The 20491-nt window shown below is 36.4% G+C and overlaps 1 protein-coding gene across 1 annotated transcript in view; it reads left to right on the top strand.

Annotated features, from left to right (window-relative positions):
• LOC150085451 (guanine nucleotide-exchange factor SEC12) overlaps window positions 1–20491 on the top strand; it is a 108459-nt gene that overhangs the window by 76124 nt on the left and 11844 nt on the right. Inside the window, exon 7 of the mRNA XM_090373257.1 lies at window positions 856–928. Within this exon, the coding sequence (XP_090229383.1) occupies window positions 856–928 (73 nt within the window). The remainder of the gene's footprint in view (window positions 1–855; window positions 929–20491) is intronic.

Raw genomic sequence — 20491 nt, 5'->3', positions numbered from 1 at the left:
CCATAAGTGTTTCATTCATAATTGGACAACTTGCATGACTCAGCCAGCACTACTGCAGTCATGGGAAAAAAATGGTTGGACATTCACAAGACTGGAGCCTTGTACACTTTCTCTATGGAGCTCCTGGAAGGGCATTAAATTCTATTAGCTGTGGGCCTTCTTTTTTGATAAACTGAAACATGTGCATAACAATCATATTCACATTTAGAATCCCACTGTAACTCTTTATACAGGTCAGAGACATGAAAAAAACACAAGATTAGACAACTGAAATAATTTTTTTCACACCTCACCATGTTTTCCCACATGGTTACATTTGCAGCTTCATAGCACAGTGTAAATTGTATTTTATATCATTAGTTTAAGATTCTATTCAAAATCCCTGTGGAAGTCTATTTATGAGATTATGCTTACTGTGTGTCTCTCTTTAATTAATAAAGATTATTATTTTAATATGATTCCAACAAGAAAGGGTTAATAACATGTTTAACATGTTTAGAACTTTGTTTTAAGCTAAAGTTACGTTGATTAGATATTTTTACTTGGATTTTGCCTTCTGAGATCATCCTCCCAAAGGTGATCTTACTGGGCACTTTCCGAAAGAGTATGATTAGTAAAATTATGAGAAGGTCACCTCACACAAACTAATGATACTTCCATCTCTTAACAGAAGATGAAAATAATTTTCTAATGAAGCATTTGCCTTATTACTTTATAGTTTTACTCTTATCTGCTGTATTTTGGAACTATTTATATTCCTATTGCACACTAAATTATTTATGATACTAATAAAATATTTTTTTTTTTTTTAGCATTAAAATATTGTATTAATTCTTCCTATATTTTGTTAAACAGCGATGATGGTCGATTTCTTGGCCTTGGTACTCAGACAGGAAATGTATACATTTACATTTCTTTTAGTTTGCAGGTAATGTTTTTCTTTTATATGATTTAATTTTTTTTTAATATTAATACACACACAGGTAGAACATTCAAAATCTGGAAATTAAGGACTCTCTCTCTCTCTCTCTCTCTCTCTCTCTCAGGAAAACTGATGCAAAAGTTATTCTTTCAATTGTGCTGATGAATTGGTTCTCTGAATTTGATTATATTAAAATAAAGTTAAGCAATATTTAACTTAACTATTGAAAATTCCATTGGTAGCTTCATATCTATGCTTTTATTTTTGGCAACCAGCACTTTCATATAGCAGCATTTTTCATGTTTTTCATATGGCAGCATTTTTCAACTGCCATAAGTAAACATGGCATGGTCTTACTCATTATAGAATGTCTGCTGGCTACCAAATTAAATCCACAGTTTACCAAATTTATTTTATTTATTTTATTTTTTTTTGAATAATTGCATATCAACCATATTTTCACCATGCATTAAAACACCTGATTAAAATTTGCCATGAAATGTTCTACAATCAGTCTGTCAGCCTGTGTGATGTTTGTGCATATCTCTGTACTTGTCTGTGTGGGTCTTTAATAAATGTTGTTAACAAAAAAGGTGGCCATTACTAAATTATTAGAGAGGGTGGTGTTTTGGTTCATATTATTGAGCCTCCAGCTCTCTTAGCAATACAAGTTAGAATTGCTATCCCCTGCATTTATTTACTTTGAAAACTAATCTTTACTGATATTAATCTTTTATTAGCTAACTCTTTACTGCTTTCTGAAGTGAGACAGTGTATCATATGTGGGCATATTGTTTGCATTGCCCTAGAAGAAATAAAAAAATCCATTGAACCAGTTTGCTTGATGGCTTATGGCAAGCTTTTCCCATGTATTTATTATGGCCATATTCATTACTCTTGCCCTTCTATATATGTACTGTTCAAAGGTGTAATATTTTATAAAGTAAAACAGGCAAGTATGTACTTTATTTAAGATATCTGAATAAAGCTACAGAGAACTTGCTTCACAATTTCTGCTTTCATCCAATGTTCAAGAATTCAATCAACTAATAACATACCAAAAAAAACCTGAAAACAAGCTTTTCTCCTGTCTCCAGTTTGCCAAATAAATTGGCACTTGCAGTACATGCCAAGATCTAAAAAAAATACTGTTTCTCCTTTGAGATGACTTTTTTTTTTTTTTTTTTTTTTTTGCATTGATTTCAAGGCAATTGAAGGTATTTCAATAAATGTGGAAAACTTTTCCACTGCTGCCAAAACACTGAAGTATTCAGTGGCATTCATTCAGGGAGATTAAAACTCTTTACTTTTATTCTTAAAAAGAGTCTAAAAAATCATCTCGTGAAAAATATTTAATGTGTTATTTTGTAACGATTTACTTTTTTCCTTTTCCTCATTATTTTATTATTTTTTTAAATTTAATATTATGTATAAATATAGTGCAAATGCATCAGAAATACATAGCTATATCTGAATAAATCAGAATATTGGTAAAACGGCATCGTTTTAAGTTATATCTCATATTGTGAATACCTTCACAACGAGTTGCCATGATATTGCACTACTTCGAATAAGTAACGCTTCACCTAAGGAGAAGACTAATGTTACTTATTCTCAGATGGATACCACCACCCAGACGGCACCGTTTCAGAGCTATTTGGCCCTTCTTCGGTGGGTGGGTAGGTACCCGAGTGATGCAACGATGGCAAAACAGTTATGAAGTATAACTCCACAATATGAGAGATGCCTGATGGTGTATCATGTATTTAGACTCAAGCGTTTAGGGCATAAGCCTCAAGCTATGAAGGAGTCTAGACTATGTATAAATATAGTGCAAATGCATCAGAAATACATAGCTATATCTGAATAAATCAGAATATTGGTAAAACGGCATCGTTTTAAGTTATATCTCATATTGTGAATACCTTCACAACGAGTTGCCATGATATTGCACTACTTCGAATAAGTAACGCTTCACCTAAGGAGAAGACTAATGTTACTTATTCTCAGATGGATACCACCACCCAGACGGCACTGTTTCAGAGCTATTTGGCCCTTCTTCGGTGGGTGGGTAGGTACCCGAGTGATGCAACGATGGCAAAACAGTTATGAAGTATAACTCCACAATATGAGAGATGCCTGATGGTGTATCATGTATTTAGACTCAAGCGTTTAGGGCATAAGCCTCAAGCTATGAAGGAGTCTAGACTATGTATAAATATAGTGCAAATGCATCAGAAATACATAGCTATATCTGAATAAATCAGAATATTGGTAAAACGGCATCGTTTTAAGTTATATCTCATATTGTGAATACCTTCACAACGAGTTGCCATGATATTGCACTACTTCGAATAAGTAACGCTTCACCTAAGGAGAAGACTAATGTTACTTATTCTCAGATGGATACCACCACCCAGACGGCACCGTTTCAGAGCTATTTGGCCCTTCTTCGGTGGGTGGGTAGGTACCCGAGTGATGCAACGATGGCAAAACAGTTATGAAGTATAACTCCACAATATGAGAGATGCCTGATGGTGTATCATGTATTTAGTATTATAACTCCACATATTGTGGAGTTATACTTCATAACTGTTTTGCCATCGTTGCATCACTCGGGTACCTACCCACCCACCGAAGAAGGGCCAAATAGCTCTGAAACGGTGCCGTCTGGGTGGTGGTATCCATCTGAGAATAAGTAACATTAGTCTTCTCCTTAGGTGAAGCGTTACTTATTCGAAGTAGTGCAATATCATGGCAACTCGTTGTGAAGGTATTCACAATATGAGATATAACTTAAAACGATGCCGTTTTACCAATATTCTGATTTATTCAGATATAGCTATGTATTTCTGATGCATTTGCACTATATTTATACATAGTCTAGACTCCTTCATAGCTTGAGGCTTATGCCCTAAACGCTTGAGTCTAAATACATGATACACCATCAGGCATCTCTCATATTGTGGAGTTATACTTCATAACTGTTTTGCCATCGCTGCATCACTCGGGTACCTACCCACCCACCGAAGAAGGGCCAAATAGCTCTGAAACGGTGCCGTCTGGGTGGTGGTATCCATCTGAGAATAAGTAACATTAGTCTTCTCCTTAGGTGAAGCGTTACTTATTCGAAGTAGTGCAATATCATGGCAACTCGTTGTGAAGGTATTCACAATATGAGATATAACTTAAAACGATGCCGTTTTACCAATATTCTGATTTATTCAGATATAGCTATGTATTTCTGATGCATTTGCACTATATTTATACATAGTCTAGACTCCTTCATAGCTTGAGGCTTATGCCCTAAACGCTTGAGTCTAAATACATGATACACCATCAGGCATCTCTCATATTGTGGAGTTATACTTCATAACTGTTTTGCCATCGTTGCATCACTCGGGTACCTACCCACCCACCGAAGAAGGGCCAAATAGCTCTGAAACGGTGCCGTCTGGGTGGTGGTATCCATCTGAGAATAAGTAACATTAGTCTTCTCCTTAGGTGAAGCGTTACTTATTCGAAGTAGTGCAATATCATGGCAACTCGTTGTGAAGGTATTCACAATATGAGATATAACTTAAAACGATGCCGTTTTACCAATATTCTGATTTATTCAGATATAGCTATGTATTTCTGATGCATTTGCACTATATTTATACATAGTCTAGACTCCTTCATAGCTTGAGGCTTATGCCCTAAACGCTTGAATTTAATATTATCAAAATAAGTTTGTAGGCGATCACTTCAGTAACTTCATGTTACCAAGTTTCTTAATTTCATATTTTGATTAGTGGCCTAAGAAATAAAGAATAAATAAGAATAAAATAATATAGTTAGTTGCATAGAAAATTTATCAAAATGTAGACAGTCATGTTGCTAATACATTCTCCCTTTATCCATTCTTGAATTTTGGCATTTAATGTTTGGCTAGATTTGTCAAAAACTGAAAAAATCCAAAAAAACAACCATCTCCAACTACCAAGATTGTCAGATTTTGAAGTTACACCTCTATGTACAGTAAAGCTTGTTTGATGAAGGTAAAGAAAGCCAACACGAGAACCACGGCAAACTTACCAGACAAAGTCATTTCTCGCTACCGCAGTTTCTCCCTGCATTCTCGGTAAGCAGATGGTATGTGTTATTGGTAGTGGCAGTTGGCCAGGTTACGGCGCCCGATGCGAGACGCTCATGAGACCCCATGAAAGGTGTTGGTTGCTATAGACAGCAGGACGGTGGCCATGGAAGTCGGAATCCGCTAAGAAGTTGATAACGATGTACTGATTAGTTTTTTCTCATTATTAAAAGCAGATTATTGGAGTTCATGAGTGTAATGCCTTCATGACTGAAATTTACTTATGGGTAGACCCTCCAGATTGCCTCAGTTTTAGGGTGTTACCCCCCCCCCCACACACACACACACTATTTTAAAATAGTGCATGTTATTGGTAGTAACAGTAGAAGTCGTTTTCCTATTTTAAAACAGTGGGAGGGAAACACCCTAAGACTGAGGCAGTCTGGAGGAGTGTACCCATAAGTAAATCTCAGCCCACTTGTGAACTCCAATAATCTGTTTTTAATAATGAGAAAAAACTAATCAATACATTGTTATTGACTTCTACTGCCACTACCGATAACCTGCATCATCTTTTTATCAAGAATGCAAGGAGAAACTGCGGTAGCGAGAAACGTTTGTTTAATAAGTTTCCCGAAGTTTTTTGCCATGGTTCTCGTGTTGGCTTTCTTTACCTTAGTCTCTTGTTTAATTTGAACTTGGATAATTCATATTTTTTTTTATATCATTTGGCTGGATTTTTATCATTTATATGGTAACATATCTTTAATAATGTGAAGGAAAATCAGGACCTTCAATAATTCAAACTTTAAAATGGAATTACACACAGTCATTTTGGTGTATGTGCACAAAACAGTAAAACACTTTCAGTAAATGACTGGTGATTGCTACTCTAATATGTGAAACATAGCCAGCCTTTTTGTTTTTTACTGACTTTTATATTATTTATTTTTGAACTCTTATAGTACTAATGCAATCCTAAAGTTGTTATAAAAATTTCAAAATTCTGTAACTGACTATCCTTCATTTTCTTATAGTTTCTGCATATACTTTTTTTCATGTTAAAGTGTCAACTATTGCATAAACTGGTGTTTGTTAAATGAAATAACTAGTGACTTTCTCATGATCTTATATATGTGCTTGTTTATTTTTATCATCTTAAATACATGCACTCCAAATGTAATAATAGTTAGTCAATTTGTGTGAAAGTTTAGCCTGCTGTTTTTGTGTTGCTATACTTTTATTGCTTTGTGAAGTTGAAATTTACCCCAGATTTAATACAGATTTTCAAAATTATAAAATAGCTAATGCAATTTGGCCTTATTTGATATTATATGAAATTAGGGAGGCTGACTTGTCCTTCCATGTGTTTCCAGTTAGTATAAGTTAAATGCATAGTTAATGCAATGGTCTTACTATTCAGAGCACAAACTCTGTCTTCACAACAAGTTGTCCTAGTATTGCACTACTTTCTAACAAATCTTTTAAATAAATTTGGGTTACTGGAAATTCTGTTCCTGGAATAGTCTCAATTGTGAGAATGTGTTCCTTGAAAGAGGATTCATAAAAACTGAAAATCATCATTTACTTGAAATTTCCAGGTCAATATTCTGCGCATCATTACAAATTCTCCCCAAATAGTCAATAATGACATATTCTCCTACCACTATTAGTGTTGTATTAGTGTGAACATGGGTGATAAAGTAGGGTATGGCAGATGTGGCCTGGAACTGCAGAACGAAATTTGCTTTCATAAAGAGTTGCCCTGATAATGCACTGTTTTCAGGTGCATTTGTTTTTAAACTAGTGGACAAAATAACCTTTTTTTGGAGGTGTCATTGCATTGCCAAAAGGAAAATCTGCTATTTATCCATCTCATGTTTTAAATAGATGACAGTTTAACCTTAATGTGAATTTGTTTGAAAGTAGTATGATAATGCAACTCATGAAGTAGGAGACCGGTAGAATTACTTAACAAGTACAGGTCACTGTTGAACAAAAGCCGAGAATTAGGGTTGAATTTGAAAGTGTCTGCAATTCTGCCCAGACACGATAGGAGGGAGTATATGATGAGAGCCTTGTCGATCAATTCGGCCCTGGAAAGATTGTGCAAGGCTCAAGGGGTAGAATTTTTTTCAGCCTGGACTGTACTTGTTAACAGGAGAGATTGCTTCTACAGGGATGGGATACACTTAAATAGAAAGGGTGCAAGAATATTTGCTGATGCTATCGAGGCAGTGTTAGGTGGGTCGGAAAACTGCTAGCTTGGGGGGAGACAAAGACCAATAGATTGACAGTAGCCACTGGCAGAGGTGAAAGAGATTCTTACACTGCTTCTATTAGAATGAGCAGAAGCCTGAAAATCAAGATGCATGATATTTCAGAGACTGCTGGGAGCCATTGCGGTACAAGTAAACACATGGGTTGTGTTAGGGTAGCTAAGAATAGAAACAGGTGCAGGTATACTTGCGTGTACACCAATGCTAGGAGTTTAGTAAATAAATTTGATGAATTTGAGGTATTGCTCAAAACATCAAAGGCAGATACTGTTGGGATATCAGAGACGTGGTGTCACACATAAGGGATGCAGAACTGGAATTTGGGGAGTACAACGTCTACAGAAAGGATAGACAGGATAGGAAGGGGGGAGGGGTTATGCTATTAGTTAAGAAACACATAAAAACCAAGGAAGTGAAGCCAGTCGACATCGCCGGACAGTGCAGTATTGAGTCAGTTTGGTGTGACATAAGCATTGGGAGATCAAAATTGAGAGTAGGAGTGTGCTATAGGCCTAATGACTCTGATGAGTATAATAAGAAACTGTACAGGGAAATAGAGTGGGCCAGTAAATCAGAGAGTCTTATAATGGGAGATTTTAATTTCCCAGATATTGACTGGAATTTGGGGGCTGGTCACTCACACACTAGCAGGGCTTTTGTGGATTTATTGGATGATTGTTTTCTACATCAGCATGTTCGGGAGGCAACTAGAGGGAGTAATACTCTTGATTTGATTATCAGCAGTGATTCTTCATGCATTAAGAATCTGCAGATAAATGAACCACTAGGCGGCAGTGATCACAGTGTGCTGAAGTGGGATTTACTCAAAGAGGTAACTACCATTAGGGGTAAAGGGAAGGATTATTGCTTCCGTAAAGGCGACTACGATGGACTGAGACAGTATTTAAATTCTATACAGTGGGACCAACTGATGATGTTACCAACAGCAAATTCAAAATGGGAAGCATTCAAAGAACTTATCTTGGAAGCTACTAGGCTTTACATACCAACTAAGAAATATTGTTCAAGGTTTAGGCCAAAATGGATGTCAGATGAACTAATGAGGCATATGGCAGAGAAGAAAAATGCATGGGATACTTACAAATTAACACATGACACAGAAGCCTATGATAGATACAAGTTGATATGCAACCAAGTTACAAAGGAGGTTAGGCAGGCGAAGGCAGATTACGAGAAATCCTTGGCAAGGGATGCAAAGAAAAACAGCAAAGAGTTCTTTACTTATGTAAACTCTAGAAGGAAGGGGACGAATCAGATTGGTCCACTTGATATTGATGGGTCAACTGTTGATGATCCTGCTCAGGTAGCTAACAAACTAAATGAATATTTTGCATCGACATTCACACATGAGGAGTTATTCAGCGAGGGGAATGCCAGAGGTGTATTCAACTCTAGCAGTAAGCTACAGAATCTTGAAATAACTGGGAGTAAAGTGGAGGAGAAACTGTTGAAGATAAACACAAGAAAGGCACCCGGGGTGGATGGGATCTATCCAGTTATATTAAAGGAGGCAGCAAAGGAAGTAAGCAAACCCTTAGCTATAATTATGAGAGCTTCCTTGGACTCAGGGGATGTACCCATAGACTGGAAATGTTCAAATGTGACCCCAATTCACAAAGGAGGATCAAAGGCTGACACAAGTAATTATAGACCTGTGAGCTTAACTTCTGTTCCAGGAAAATTAATGGAGGCACTGGTTAAAGAAGCACTGCAGGATCATTTAGACAAGACTTCAGTTATAGCTCAGACACAGCATGGTTTTGTTAAGGGGAAGTCTTGCCTGACCAATTTGATTGTATACTATGATGCAGTCACAAAAGAACTGGATGCAGGGAATAGCTTTGATATTATATACTTGGATCTTAGAAAGGCTTTTGATACTGTTGCACATGGAAGACTGCTACACAAATTGGAGCAGTGTGACATTGGAGGCAAATTGCTGCTATGGATAAAGGGGTGGTTGAGGGGAAGAAGACAGAGTGGTAATCAATGGACACTGCTCATTGTGGACTAATGTTATTAGTGGAGTCCCTCAGGGCTCAGTGTTGGGTCCATTATTGTTTTCTGTATTTATAAATGATATTGATGATGGTATATCAAGCTTAATGTCCAAGTTTGCAGACGATACAAAGGTTGGCAGGGTTGTCAAGGACACTGCTGACACTATGCTGCTGCAACAGGATCTGGAAAGGTTGAGCAGATGGGCTGAGAGGTGGCAAATGAAGTTTAACCTTGACAAATGTAAAGTACTACACATGGGAAACAGCAACCCCAGAGCAACGTATCAACTCTGTGGTGCTACACTGGCAGTGGTAGAGAATGAAAGGGACTTGGGGGTAGTTGTGCAGGCAGATATGAAATTCCCTGAGCAGTGCAGACGGGCTGCAAGAGTAGCTCATGGAGTATTGTCATTGATATACAGGAATTTTTCCAGCAGGGATAAGGAGGTGATTATTCCCTTGTATATGGCAATGGTCAGGCCACACCTAGAGTACTGTATACAGGTCTGGAGGCCTCATTTCAAGAAGGATGTAGAGCTGCTGGAACGAGTACAGAGAAGTGCAACAAGATTAGTGAATGGAACAAAAGGGTGCTCTTACGAAGAAAGGCTTAAGTTTTGCAAATTACAGTGTCTGGAGACTAGGCACCAGCGAGGTGATCTGATAGAGGTGTATAAAGCCTTGAATGGTTTGAGCATGCTCAATGCTGATGGGATTCTTCCTCTAGCTCAGAATAATCACCTGAGAGGGCATAAATTCAAATTGAGGAAAGACAGATGTAGGATAGAGATGCGGAAATTTGCCTTTAGCCAACGGGTGGTTGGTTGGTGGAACAGACTTCCATCCCTTGTGGTGGAGGTTGATAGCCTAAATAAGTTTAAGGCTCAGCTGGACAGGTATTTTGAACGAACAGAGGGGTGAAGTGGAGGTGGGTTTTTTTTTTTTTTTTTTTTTGCTGATGCTGCATAAGCTTGCTTTCTTGCATCAAATGTCTCTACTAATGCTAATGCTAATGAAAGCAAAGTTTGTTCTGCAAACAATAAAACCACTGCATTAACTAAGCAGTGTAAATCATGCTGGTCAAAAAAACTCAAGATTTAAGGATAGGCCTTCTTTCTCCATATAATTTAATAATCATTTTATTTTAATTTTATAATTTATTTATTTTATTTGTGTTTTATTTTTTATAATCTAATTAATATCAAAATGATTAATATTATAAGTAGTTATAATTATTAAATAAAATTATAATTGTTAATTTACTAGTAATAGTAACAGTACTCATCATATAATGCAAGGAAGCCACAGGCTTTTGCTACAGTTAGAAAAAAAAAAGTTGACCTTTGAATTTGTTCAAACTGTCAGCCTCAATGACTTGCTGACTAAAAGAAAACTTCCTGCAATCTAATCTGAACTTCAACCCCTGTAATTTGAATTTATGGCCCCTAATTCTGAAATTCTTTATAACAGTGAAAATTCCACCTTCATTCATTTTACTAATCCCTCTCAGTGCTTTATAAACCTCAATCAGGTCACCTCTGAGGTGCCTGGTTGCAAAGCTCTGTAGCCCATGTAATTGGAGGCTTTCCTCATACTCTTATCCTTTTGCCTATTTCACCATTTGAGTTGCTCATCTTTAGACCCTTTCAAGAAGCTCAATGTCTTTTTTCAGACGAGGACTTGAACTATACTTTCATACTATACTCTCAGAAGACTATACTTGAACACAGTATTCCAAATGTGTTCTTACAATTGCTTTAAACAGTGGGATTATAACCTCCCTATAGTGTTCGATAAATCATCGATAGGACACCATGGGCTTTCCTAGCTGCCTGTTTACACTGTTCAGAAAACTTTATATCTGCCAGTATCATAACTCCCACATCCCTTTCTGCCTCTACAGTTTTTAATTCAAATCCACCAAGTGTATAATTTATTTTGGGATTGCTCTTCCCCAAATGCATTTTACTGCATTAAAACTTAGCTGCCACTTTTCTGACCATTCCTGAAGCTTGTTCAAGTCATCCTGAAGGCATACTGCTTGGCACTGATCATTAACAACTCCACCAATCTTTGTTACCATTAATGGTGCATGTTTATTTTCCATATTCTTTATTTTATTATTTAATATTACACTACTTTCAAACAAATGACATTGCCAAAAGCTAATCTGCCATTTACTTAAAAAATTTGTTTGAAAATAGTGCAATGCCAGAGCAATATGTTCTGTTTCACTTAGTTGTCTCGTGTTATCTCTATTTCTCTTTCTTGTTTGCAGACTTTCTGCTGCTCTGTACTCTCTATCAGTGGCCTTTTTGATATTCTGAGCTTCCCCACCCATAAATTAAATCAGTATATCATAGCAGTATCTCTCATCTTAAATAAATGGCAGTTTAACTGATGGTAATGCCATTATGTTAGTAGAAAAACAGACAAGTTAGTCATCCTAACTTCGCATAATTAATTTTACATTTTTTTTCACATATTTTAATTACAGTTTGCATATAGTTTAGTATACTGTATTTTACTTTATAATCTGAAATTAAATGGTATGTATTGTAAATGTAAATAAATGAGTTAACTCTTTTTTAATGTTTTTTTTTTTTTAAATCGTGATTATTTTCATTGTATTACAGGAATTAAAGTAATAACTTAACTTTGTTTTTATTTTCCAGAATTCCACTTTGCCATAATTTGTGCCTTTTTCACTAGTCTTCAGAAAAACTCAGTTTAGGGTTTTTATTGTATATACCGGGTTTTTTTTTTTTTTATTATTATTATTATTTCTCTATTCTCTTCATATGAGCTTTCTCTGTTTTAATTGTTCTTTTGTGGTATAGAGAGAAGCATTTTTGAATAGCATTAGTTTTTACTTTACTATTAAAAAAGTTAATGAAAGGAATATACAACATGTTTGCATGATTTAAACCATTTGATGATTTGCACCCTGTAGAGAAAAGGATGCAAATCATAAGAATACATTATCATGGTATTAAACTCTTGCAAAATCTTGCTTTATAGCAAGATTGTGCAAAGCTGCAAAGGAAGTGTAACTCAGAAGAGACTGAATGTCGTTGAAAACAAGGATATCGAAATTGTGTCTTAATGTTTAGAACTTAGAGGGGAACAGGCATTCTGTTCACTCAGTCTAAAACACTGATGGATCCAATATCTTTCTATTTCAGAAGATTTAGGAGAAGTCGGGTTGGCTTGCCTCCCTAAAATTCACTCATGCACATCTTCTCGATGGTAAGCCCTGTCACGTCACTTAGATGGCAACAAACTTGTAGAGGGGTTCTCTTCAAGACGCCCAGTCACCTTGACGAGGAAAAGACCAAACCCTCCAGCACGTGGTAGCACAACGAAACAAATGGCCCTCGGTCCCCAGCGGCTCTCACTCCCCCTCTTACGGCAGCAAGAGGAGCAGAGGGTGCTAAGAATCTCTGGGTACGACCAGGCATGCCATGCATGGAAACTGAACCTGGCCTGTTACAACGTAATATCATTCGTCGGTGAAGACAGGATATTAGAGCTGGAAAAGGAATTAGAAAATGTGAATTGGAATATCATCGGTTTGGCTGAAACAAGAAGAAGAAATGAATCACTTATAAGTTTATCAAGTAGAAATCTGCTGTACACCAATGGAAACAGTGAAAGGAGAGAAGGTGGAGTTGGCTTTCTGGTCCATAAAGATATAAAAAACAACATTTTGGAATTCAAAAGTACATCACCAAGGGTGTCAAGACTACTATTCAGGATTTCTAAGAGGTGCAAGCTAAAGGTTACAACGATTTATGCACCAACATTGAGCCATGATGATGAAGAAATGTACACTGAAATTGAGTCTTCCAGATGAGCAGAAAACCCACTACACTATTATTATGGGAGACTTCAATGCTAAGGTTGGAAACAGAAAAAACAGTGCAGAAAGGGGAACTTAAGGAAATTTTGGAATTGGTGAAAGAAATGAAAGAGGTAAAAGACTTGTGGAATTTGAAGAATCTTGAGGAATGTCAGTAATGAATACTTTTTTCAAGAAAAGGGTGAACACAAAGTGGACATGGAAAAGCCCAAATGGATTAACAACTAATGAAATCAACTTCATCCTCACTAACAGAAGATATATCATGAATGATGTTACTGTCCTGAACAAGGTATCACAGATAGATGTAAGGAAAGAAAGGAAAAAACTGACGCAAGTAAATAATATGAAGGTCTTTGAGATAACAGAAGAGGAGAAAAAACAGTATGGACTGGAACTTAAGAACAAGTTTGAGCTTCTGCAGACTGCTGAGGACCAAGATATTGATGAGGAATATTATAACTTTCTGAAAGTGATAAAGCCCAAGAAATCTATAGGTAAAAAAAATCCAAAGAAGAAAAAAATTGGTCAAGAAACACTTGATGAACCGAAGACAACAAATGAAGATAAAGATAAACACTGACAAGGAGAAAATTGAGTATACTGAGTTATGCAAAGCCATTAGAAAGACTCAGAGAGGACATAAGAAAATTTAACACAAGAAAAGTAGAACAAGCATTAAAGAAAAACAAAGGACTTAAGGTGCCTCCGTAGCCAGGTGGGAAGGAGCAACAGTGCATACCATACGCTTCTTGATTAGACTGGGGGTTGAGCCCATCACCACCAAATGCGGAGGATGCGGAAATGTCAGGTAATGACCACCTCATATTCCCGGAGCAATATGGCCTTAATTGCTAATGCTCCTAAAAACCAAAAAAACAACAAACAACAACAAAGGACTTAAATCAACAGTAATACAGAAAGGCAAATGATACTGAAACTGAAGAATAGCGATGGTGTATAAATAGCAGAGAAAGCATAATTCAAATAGCAGAAGACTACTATAGAGAATTATACAAGGAGCGAGGGAATGATTCCAGCAGTGGAGAAGAAGGATCACAAATTTGTAACACGACATACCCTTTATCCTTCCTGATGAGGTAGAACATGCATTGAAGAAAAGGAACAATCAGAAACCCCCGGTGTAAGATGAAGTTACTGTAGAGTCGTTAAAATTGGGAGGAAAAAAACAGAATACTTGATGAGAATCAACTGAAAGAGCAAGCTGGCTTTAGAATAGGATTCTCAACTATGGATCACCTTCATGTAATATCACAGCTAATGGAGAAAGCAAATGAATGTAAAACACCATATGCCTGGCATTTGTGGATTATGAAAAGGCATTTGACTCCATACAGCATAAGGCAATGTTTTGGACACTGGAAAGACAAGGCATAGATACCCCATATATTATGATTTTGAAGAAAATATATGAGAACGCTACCTCCTTTATTAGACTAGACAAAGACAGTAGTAAATTTAAAATTGAGAAAGGAGTTCAACAAGGAGACAATATCTCCAAAGTTGTTTACTCTGCCCTTGAGGAAGCTTTCAGAAGATTAGACTGGTCGCAGAAAGGAGTCAATGTGAATGGAAATTACCTAAACTATTTATGATTTGCAGATGATATTGTGGTCATAAACCACAATCCCAAAGAATTATAGAAAAATCTTAATCAGTTACGTAGAGTTAGTAAGGATTTTGGATTAAAGATGAATATGGTTAAAACAAAAGTAATGATGAACAAGTACGCCACAGAAAGGGATATAATGATTGAATGAGCAGTAATTAAAAAGGTGGAGTCATATACTTACCTGGGACAAGTCATTAGTTGTAATAATGATAAATGGCTGGAAGTCAAGAAGAATAAATTTTGGATGGATAGCATTCAAGAAATATAGTCACACAGTAAATCAGAGAGTCTTATAATGGGGGATTTTAATTTCCCAGATATTGACTGGAATTTGTGGGTTGGTCACTCGCACACTAGCAAGGCTTTTGTGGATTTATTGGATGATTGTTTTCTACATCAGCATGTTCGTGAGGCAACAAGAGGGAGCAATACTCTTGATGTGATTATCAGTAGTGATTCTTCATGCATTAAGAACCTGCAGATAAATGAACCACTAGGTGGCAGTGATCACAGTGTGTTGAAGTGGGATTTACTCAAGGAGGTAACTACCATCAGAGGTAAAGGGAAGGGTTTTTGTTTTCGTAAAGGCGACTACGATGGTCTGAGACAGTATTTAAATTCTATACAGTGGGACCAACTGATGATGTTACCAACAGCAAACTCAAAATGGGAAGCATTCAAGGAACTAATCTTGGAGGCTACCAGGCTTTACATACCAACTAAGAAATATTGTTCAAGGTTTAGGCCTAAGTGGTTGTCAGATGAACTAATGAGACATGTGGCAGAGAAGAAAAATGCATGGGATACATACAAATTAATGGGTGACATGGAAGCCTATGATAGATATAAGTTGGTCTGTAACCAAGTCACAAAGGAGATTAGGCAGGCAAAGGCAGACTACGAAAAATCCTTGGCAAAGGATGCAAAGAAAAACAGAAAAGAGTTCTTTACATACTTGAACTCGAGAAGGAAAGGGATGAATCAGATTGGTCCACTGGATATTGATGGTTCAACAGTTGAGGATCCTGCTCAGGTGGCTAACAATCTAAACGAGTATTTTGCATCTACATTCACGCATGAGGAGTTATTCAGGAAGGAGAATGATGTAGGTAAAGTAAACATTGGCAGTGAGCTGGATGATTTTGTAATAACTGAGAGGAAAGTGGAGGAGAGATTGTTGAGGATAAACATAAAAAAGGCACCTGGGGTGGATGGGATCTATCCAGTTATATTAAAGGAGGCAGCAAAGGAAGTATGCAAACCCCTAGCCATAATTATGAGAGCTTCTTTGGACTCAGGGGAGGTACCCATAGACTGGAGATGTGCAAATGTAACTCCAATTCACAAAGGAGGATCAAAGGCTGACACAAGTAATTATAGACCTGTTAGTTTAACTTCTGTTCCAGGTAAATTAATGGAGGCACTGGTTAAAGAAGCACTGCAGGATCATCTAGACAAGAATTCAGTTATAGCTCAGACGCAGCATGGTTTTGTTAAGGGCAGGTCTTGCCTGACCAATTTGATTGGATACTATGATGTAGTCACAAAAGAACTGGATGCAGGGAATAACTTTGATATTATATATTTGGATCTTAGAAAGGCTTTTGATACTGTTGCACATGGAAGACTGCTGCACAAATTGGAGCAGTGTGGCATTGGAGGCAAATTGCTGCTATGGATAAGGGGATGGTTGAGTGGCAGAAGACAGAGAGTGGTAATCAATGGACACTGCTCAACGTGGACTAATGTTATTAGTGGAGTTCCTCAAGGTTCAGTGTTGGGTCCATTGTTGTTTTCGGTGTTTATGAATGATATTGATGATGGGATATCAAGTTTAATGTCTAAGTTTGCAGATGATACAAAGGTTGGCAGGGTCGTTAAGGACACTACTGACGCTATGCTGCTGCAACAGGATCTGGAAAGGTTGAACAGATGGGCTGAGAGGTGGCAAATGAAGTTTAACCTTGACAAATGTAAAGTACTACATATGGGAAACAGTAACCCCAGAGCAATGTATCAACTCTGCGGTACTACACTGACAGTGGTGGAGAATGAAAAGGACCTGGGGGTAATTGTGCAGGCAGATATGAAGTTCTCTGAGCAGTGCAGACGAGCTGCAAGAGTAGCTCATGGTGTCTTGTCAATGATATACAGGAATTTTTCTAGCAGGGATAAGGAGGTGATTATTCCCTTGTATAAGGCAATGGTTAGGCCACATCTTGAGTACTGTATACAGGTCTGGAGGCCTCATTTCAAGAAGGATGCAGAGCTGCTGGAACGGGTACAGAGAAGGGCAACAAGATTAGTAAATGGAACAAAGGGTTGCTCTTACGAAGAAAGGCTTAAATTTTGCAAATTACAGAGTCTGGAGACTAGGCACCGGCGAGGTGATCTGATAGAGGTGTATAAGGCTTTGAATGGTTTGAGCATGCTCAATGCCAATGGGATTCTTCATCTTTCTCAGAATAATCACCTCAGAGGGCATAAATTCAAATTGAGGAAGGACGGATGTCGGATAGATGTGCGGAAATTTGCCTTTGGCCAGCGGGTGGTTGGTTGGTGGAACCGACTTCCATCACTTGTTGTTGAAGTTGATAGCCTAAACAAATTTAAAGCTCAACTGGACAGGTATTTCGAACGAACGGAGGGGTGAAATGGGAGAGGGGTTTTTTTTTTTTTTTTTTTTTTGCTGATGCTGAATAAGCTTGCTTTCTTGCATCATATGCCTCTGCTAATGCTAATGCTAATACTGAGGAGCAATATTCCAATTTGTCTGAAACGTAAAATAATGAACCAATGTATACTCCCCACAATGACTTATGGAAGTGAAACTTGGGCACTCACCAAAAGAATATAAGAGAAGCTGAGAATTATACAGTGAAGAATGGAACAAATTATATTGGAAATCAGACTGCTAGATAAGAAGAGAAACATGTGGATTAGGCAGAAAACTCAAATAAAGGACATACTTATCAAAACTAAAGAACTAAAATGGTCTTGGGCAGGACACATAGCCCAAAGACATGATGACAGAGGGACTAAGAAAATAACAGTGAATGGTACCCAAGAGGAGCTAGAAGAAAACCTGGAAGACAAACGACGGAGATGGACGTATGAAATTCATGTGTTTGTCAGTAGTAAATGGATGGCCGTTGCACAAAACAGAAGGAACTGGAAAGTTGCTGGAGAGGCCTTCATTCTGCAGTGGATTGAAAATGGCTGATGATGATGAATGTTTAGAACTTTGCTTCAAACTAAGGTTGAATCATGTGGAAAACATCTTGTACTTCAAAACTTCAGTACAGGTACAGGGTGGTCTGCTGGCTTCCAGAAAATGTGACATCACTTTTAAGGCCTATGGAGAATGAGCTTTAGTAGACAGCAGCCATGTAATAGGAAGATCTCCATACTGCCAGATTAAATCCAGAGCTACAATCCCATGATGGTCTTAATGATGAAACAGGGATTTTTTTAAAATGTTTACCAGACAGAACATCTTCATTCAAAAGTGAGCAGTATACCAGAGGAAAGAAGGGTAATAAAAAAAGTTGTAGTGCTGTTGAGAGATAACTTGGATGACTCAGAAAAACTTCCACTATTTATTATTGATAAATAAGCAAGGTAAAAAAGTGCACAACAATGTGTGGTTTTATTTGGAGACAACTGCCCAGTGCACGTGTTCACGCAGACACTGTTAAAATCAGTTTAACATAACAGGTATGTTTTTTCCTCTGAACGTAACATCAAAAGTTCAACCCATAGATCAGGAAGTATTTAAAATTGCACACTACACTGTGAAGGAGATAAACAAAATTACTAATTTTATCTTAGTTTAAATTTTTTTTATTAATTTCTCATTAATTAATAACTAACTTATTAATTTATTTATTAATTTCTTATTTTTACTTTCTTATAACTTGATATATATTTCAAATTAGTACTGCAGTTAATTCAATGAAGAGTTGGGTTATAGCAAAAACTGCTGGTGATATTCTAACACACGGAATATCACCAGCAATTACATCTGTGATGGCTTTTATAGCAATTAGTATTAGTACTGGCAGATGATAGAAGAAAGCAAGCTTATACAGTATCACCAAAAATAAAAAAGCAACACTTTCCATATCACCCATCCTCCCCTCTAACGTTTTGTCTAGTTCTCTCTTGAAAATTTTATCTACTTTCCCTATTCAGACTACCTAATTCTACACCAGATGAGAGTTTGTTCCAACAATCAACTACCCACTAACTGAAGATAAATTTCTGAACATCTACCCTTCAACCTCTATTCTTTCACAATTTGATTTTATGCCCCCTTATGTGTAGTCTAAGCATTACTTCTAAATATACAATGGTGACACTCTTTTTACAGTATCAAGAATTGTCATTTGGACCAGCAATTCTTGTAGTTTATACTATTATGTAACAAAATTGGACAGTTTAATCCAGGTGTATTACTTTTTCGGTGATTTGATGAATTTCCAGTATTTAGCAAAAAATATCTAACCTCCAGATTTAGAAAATAGTGTATTAACCCGCATAGTGATCTGTCTCAGTTAGTACACTACTTCTAACGTTGGCATTCTAATATTTCTAAAAAAGGTAATAGAGTAATTATTAGGTAAATGCATAATTATTAGGTAAAAGTATAATTATTAGTTCTCTCTGCTTTAGAATGATTTATACTTGCAATCATGCTAGTTATGTAATTTTAACATTGAAAAAATTCAAGTAAAACTTGGAAAAGAATAAATTTCCTATTATCTTCATTAAATTCCTGACAAACAGTATTAGCATTGCTATCAATAATTAGTCCAACAACTAATAATATCATTTTACATTATGCTTTAATTTTTTTTTAGAATATTGAAAAAAATAAAAGGTTTATATTAATTTCTTATTTGGTTATCAGTAAGATTTAAGGGGAGATAATGTAATGATTGGGGAGACATGCAAAATTTAATACTTCATGGGTTGCACCAGACTTTTCTTTGATGCTACTATACTATTTCTCTATCTATATATATATATTCAAAATAATTAGGCACTTAACTATCCACATGGACGGAGAGTTAAGTGTTTAATTGTTTAATATATACAGAGTGTGAAATAGAAACTGGCATGATTCCATTCCTTAGAAAACCCAGTCTGTAACACAGGCAATTTGTTTGTATTTAAATCGTTCACAGACTCTCATTAAACTACTTTTTCAACAATAGCTCATTAGCCACTTTGACATGATTTGCCAGTCTCATTTTTAGAGAAATAATACAGTGGCACATGACCTAAGATACCAATGCAAAATAAACATGCACCAATAACAATGTCATATATTAGGAAGTCAAACAGGTATGAAAATTTTTAAAGTAGGTTTTAAATTTTGCATGTCAAAACTACATTCTTACCTTGGAAAAGTTTGCCCAGATTTAATTTAAATTAGCTTATTATTTTTAATGTATTTTTTATTTTAATTTTTAAAAAAAAAAGAATTTACCGTTCACTTTTTTTTAACTTCACTAATTAGAGAGTGCTCCACTCTTGCTGTAAGATACTTGGCCATTTGGATTTATCATGTTGTTAAAAAGGTATATAAGATTAATCGCTTAATTTAGTCTCATATCTTTGTTTATGTAATTCCATAAACTGCATATACTAGTCAGACATCCATGAAAATTTAAGGTTGGTAATAAATTTTGTAT

The sequence above is a fragment of the Mastigoproctus giganteus genome, chromosome 5 (genome assembly GCF_048544385.1).
Source record: "Mastigoproctus giganteus isolate SK-2022 chromosome 5, ASM4854438v1, whole genome shotgun sequence".
NCBI classification, from domain to species: Eukaryota; Metazoa; Arthropoda; class Arachnida; order Uropygi; family Thelyphonidae; genus Mastigoproctus; species Mastigoproctus giganteus.
Note: the sequence above shows the minus strand (reverse complement) of the source record. Positions and strands in the feature narration are given on the sequence as shown.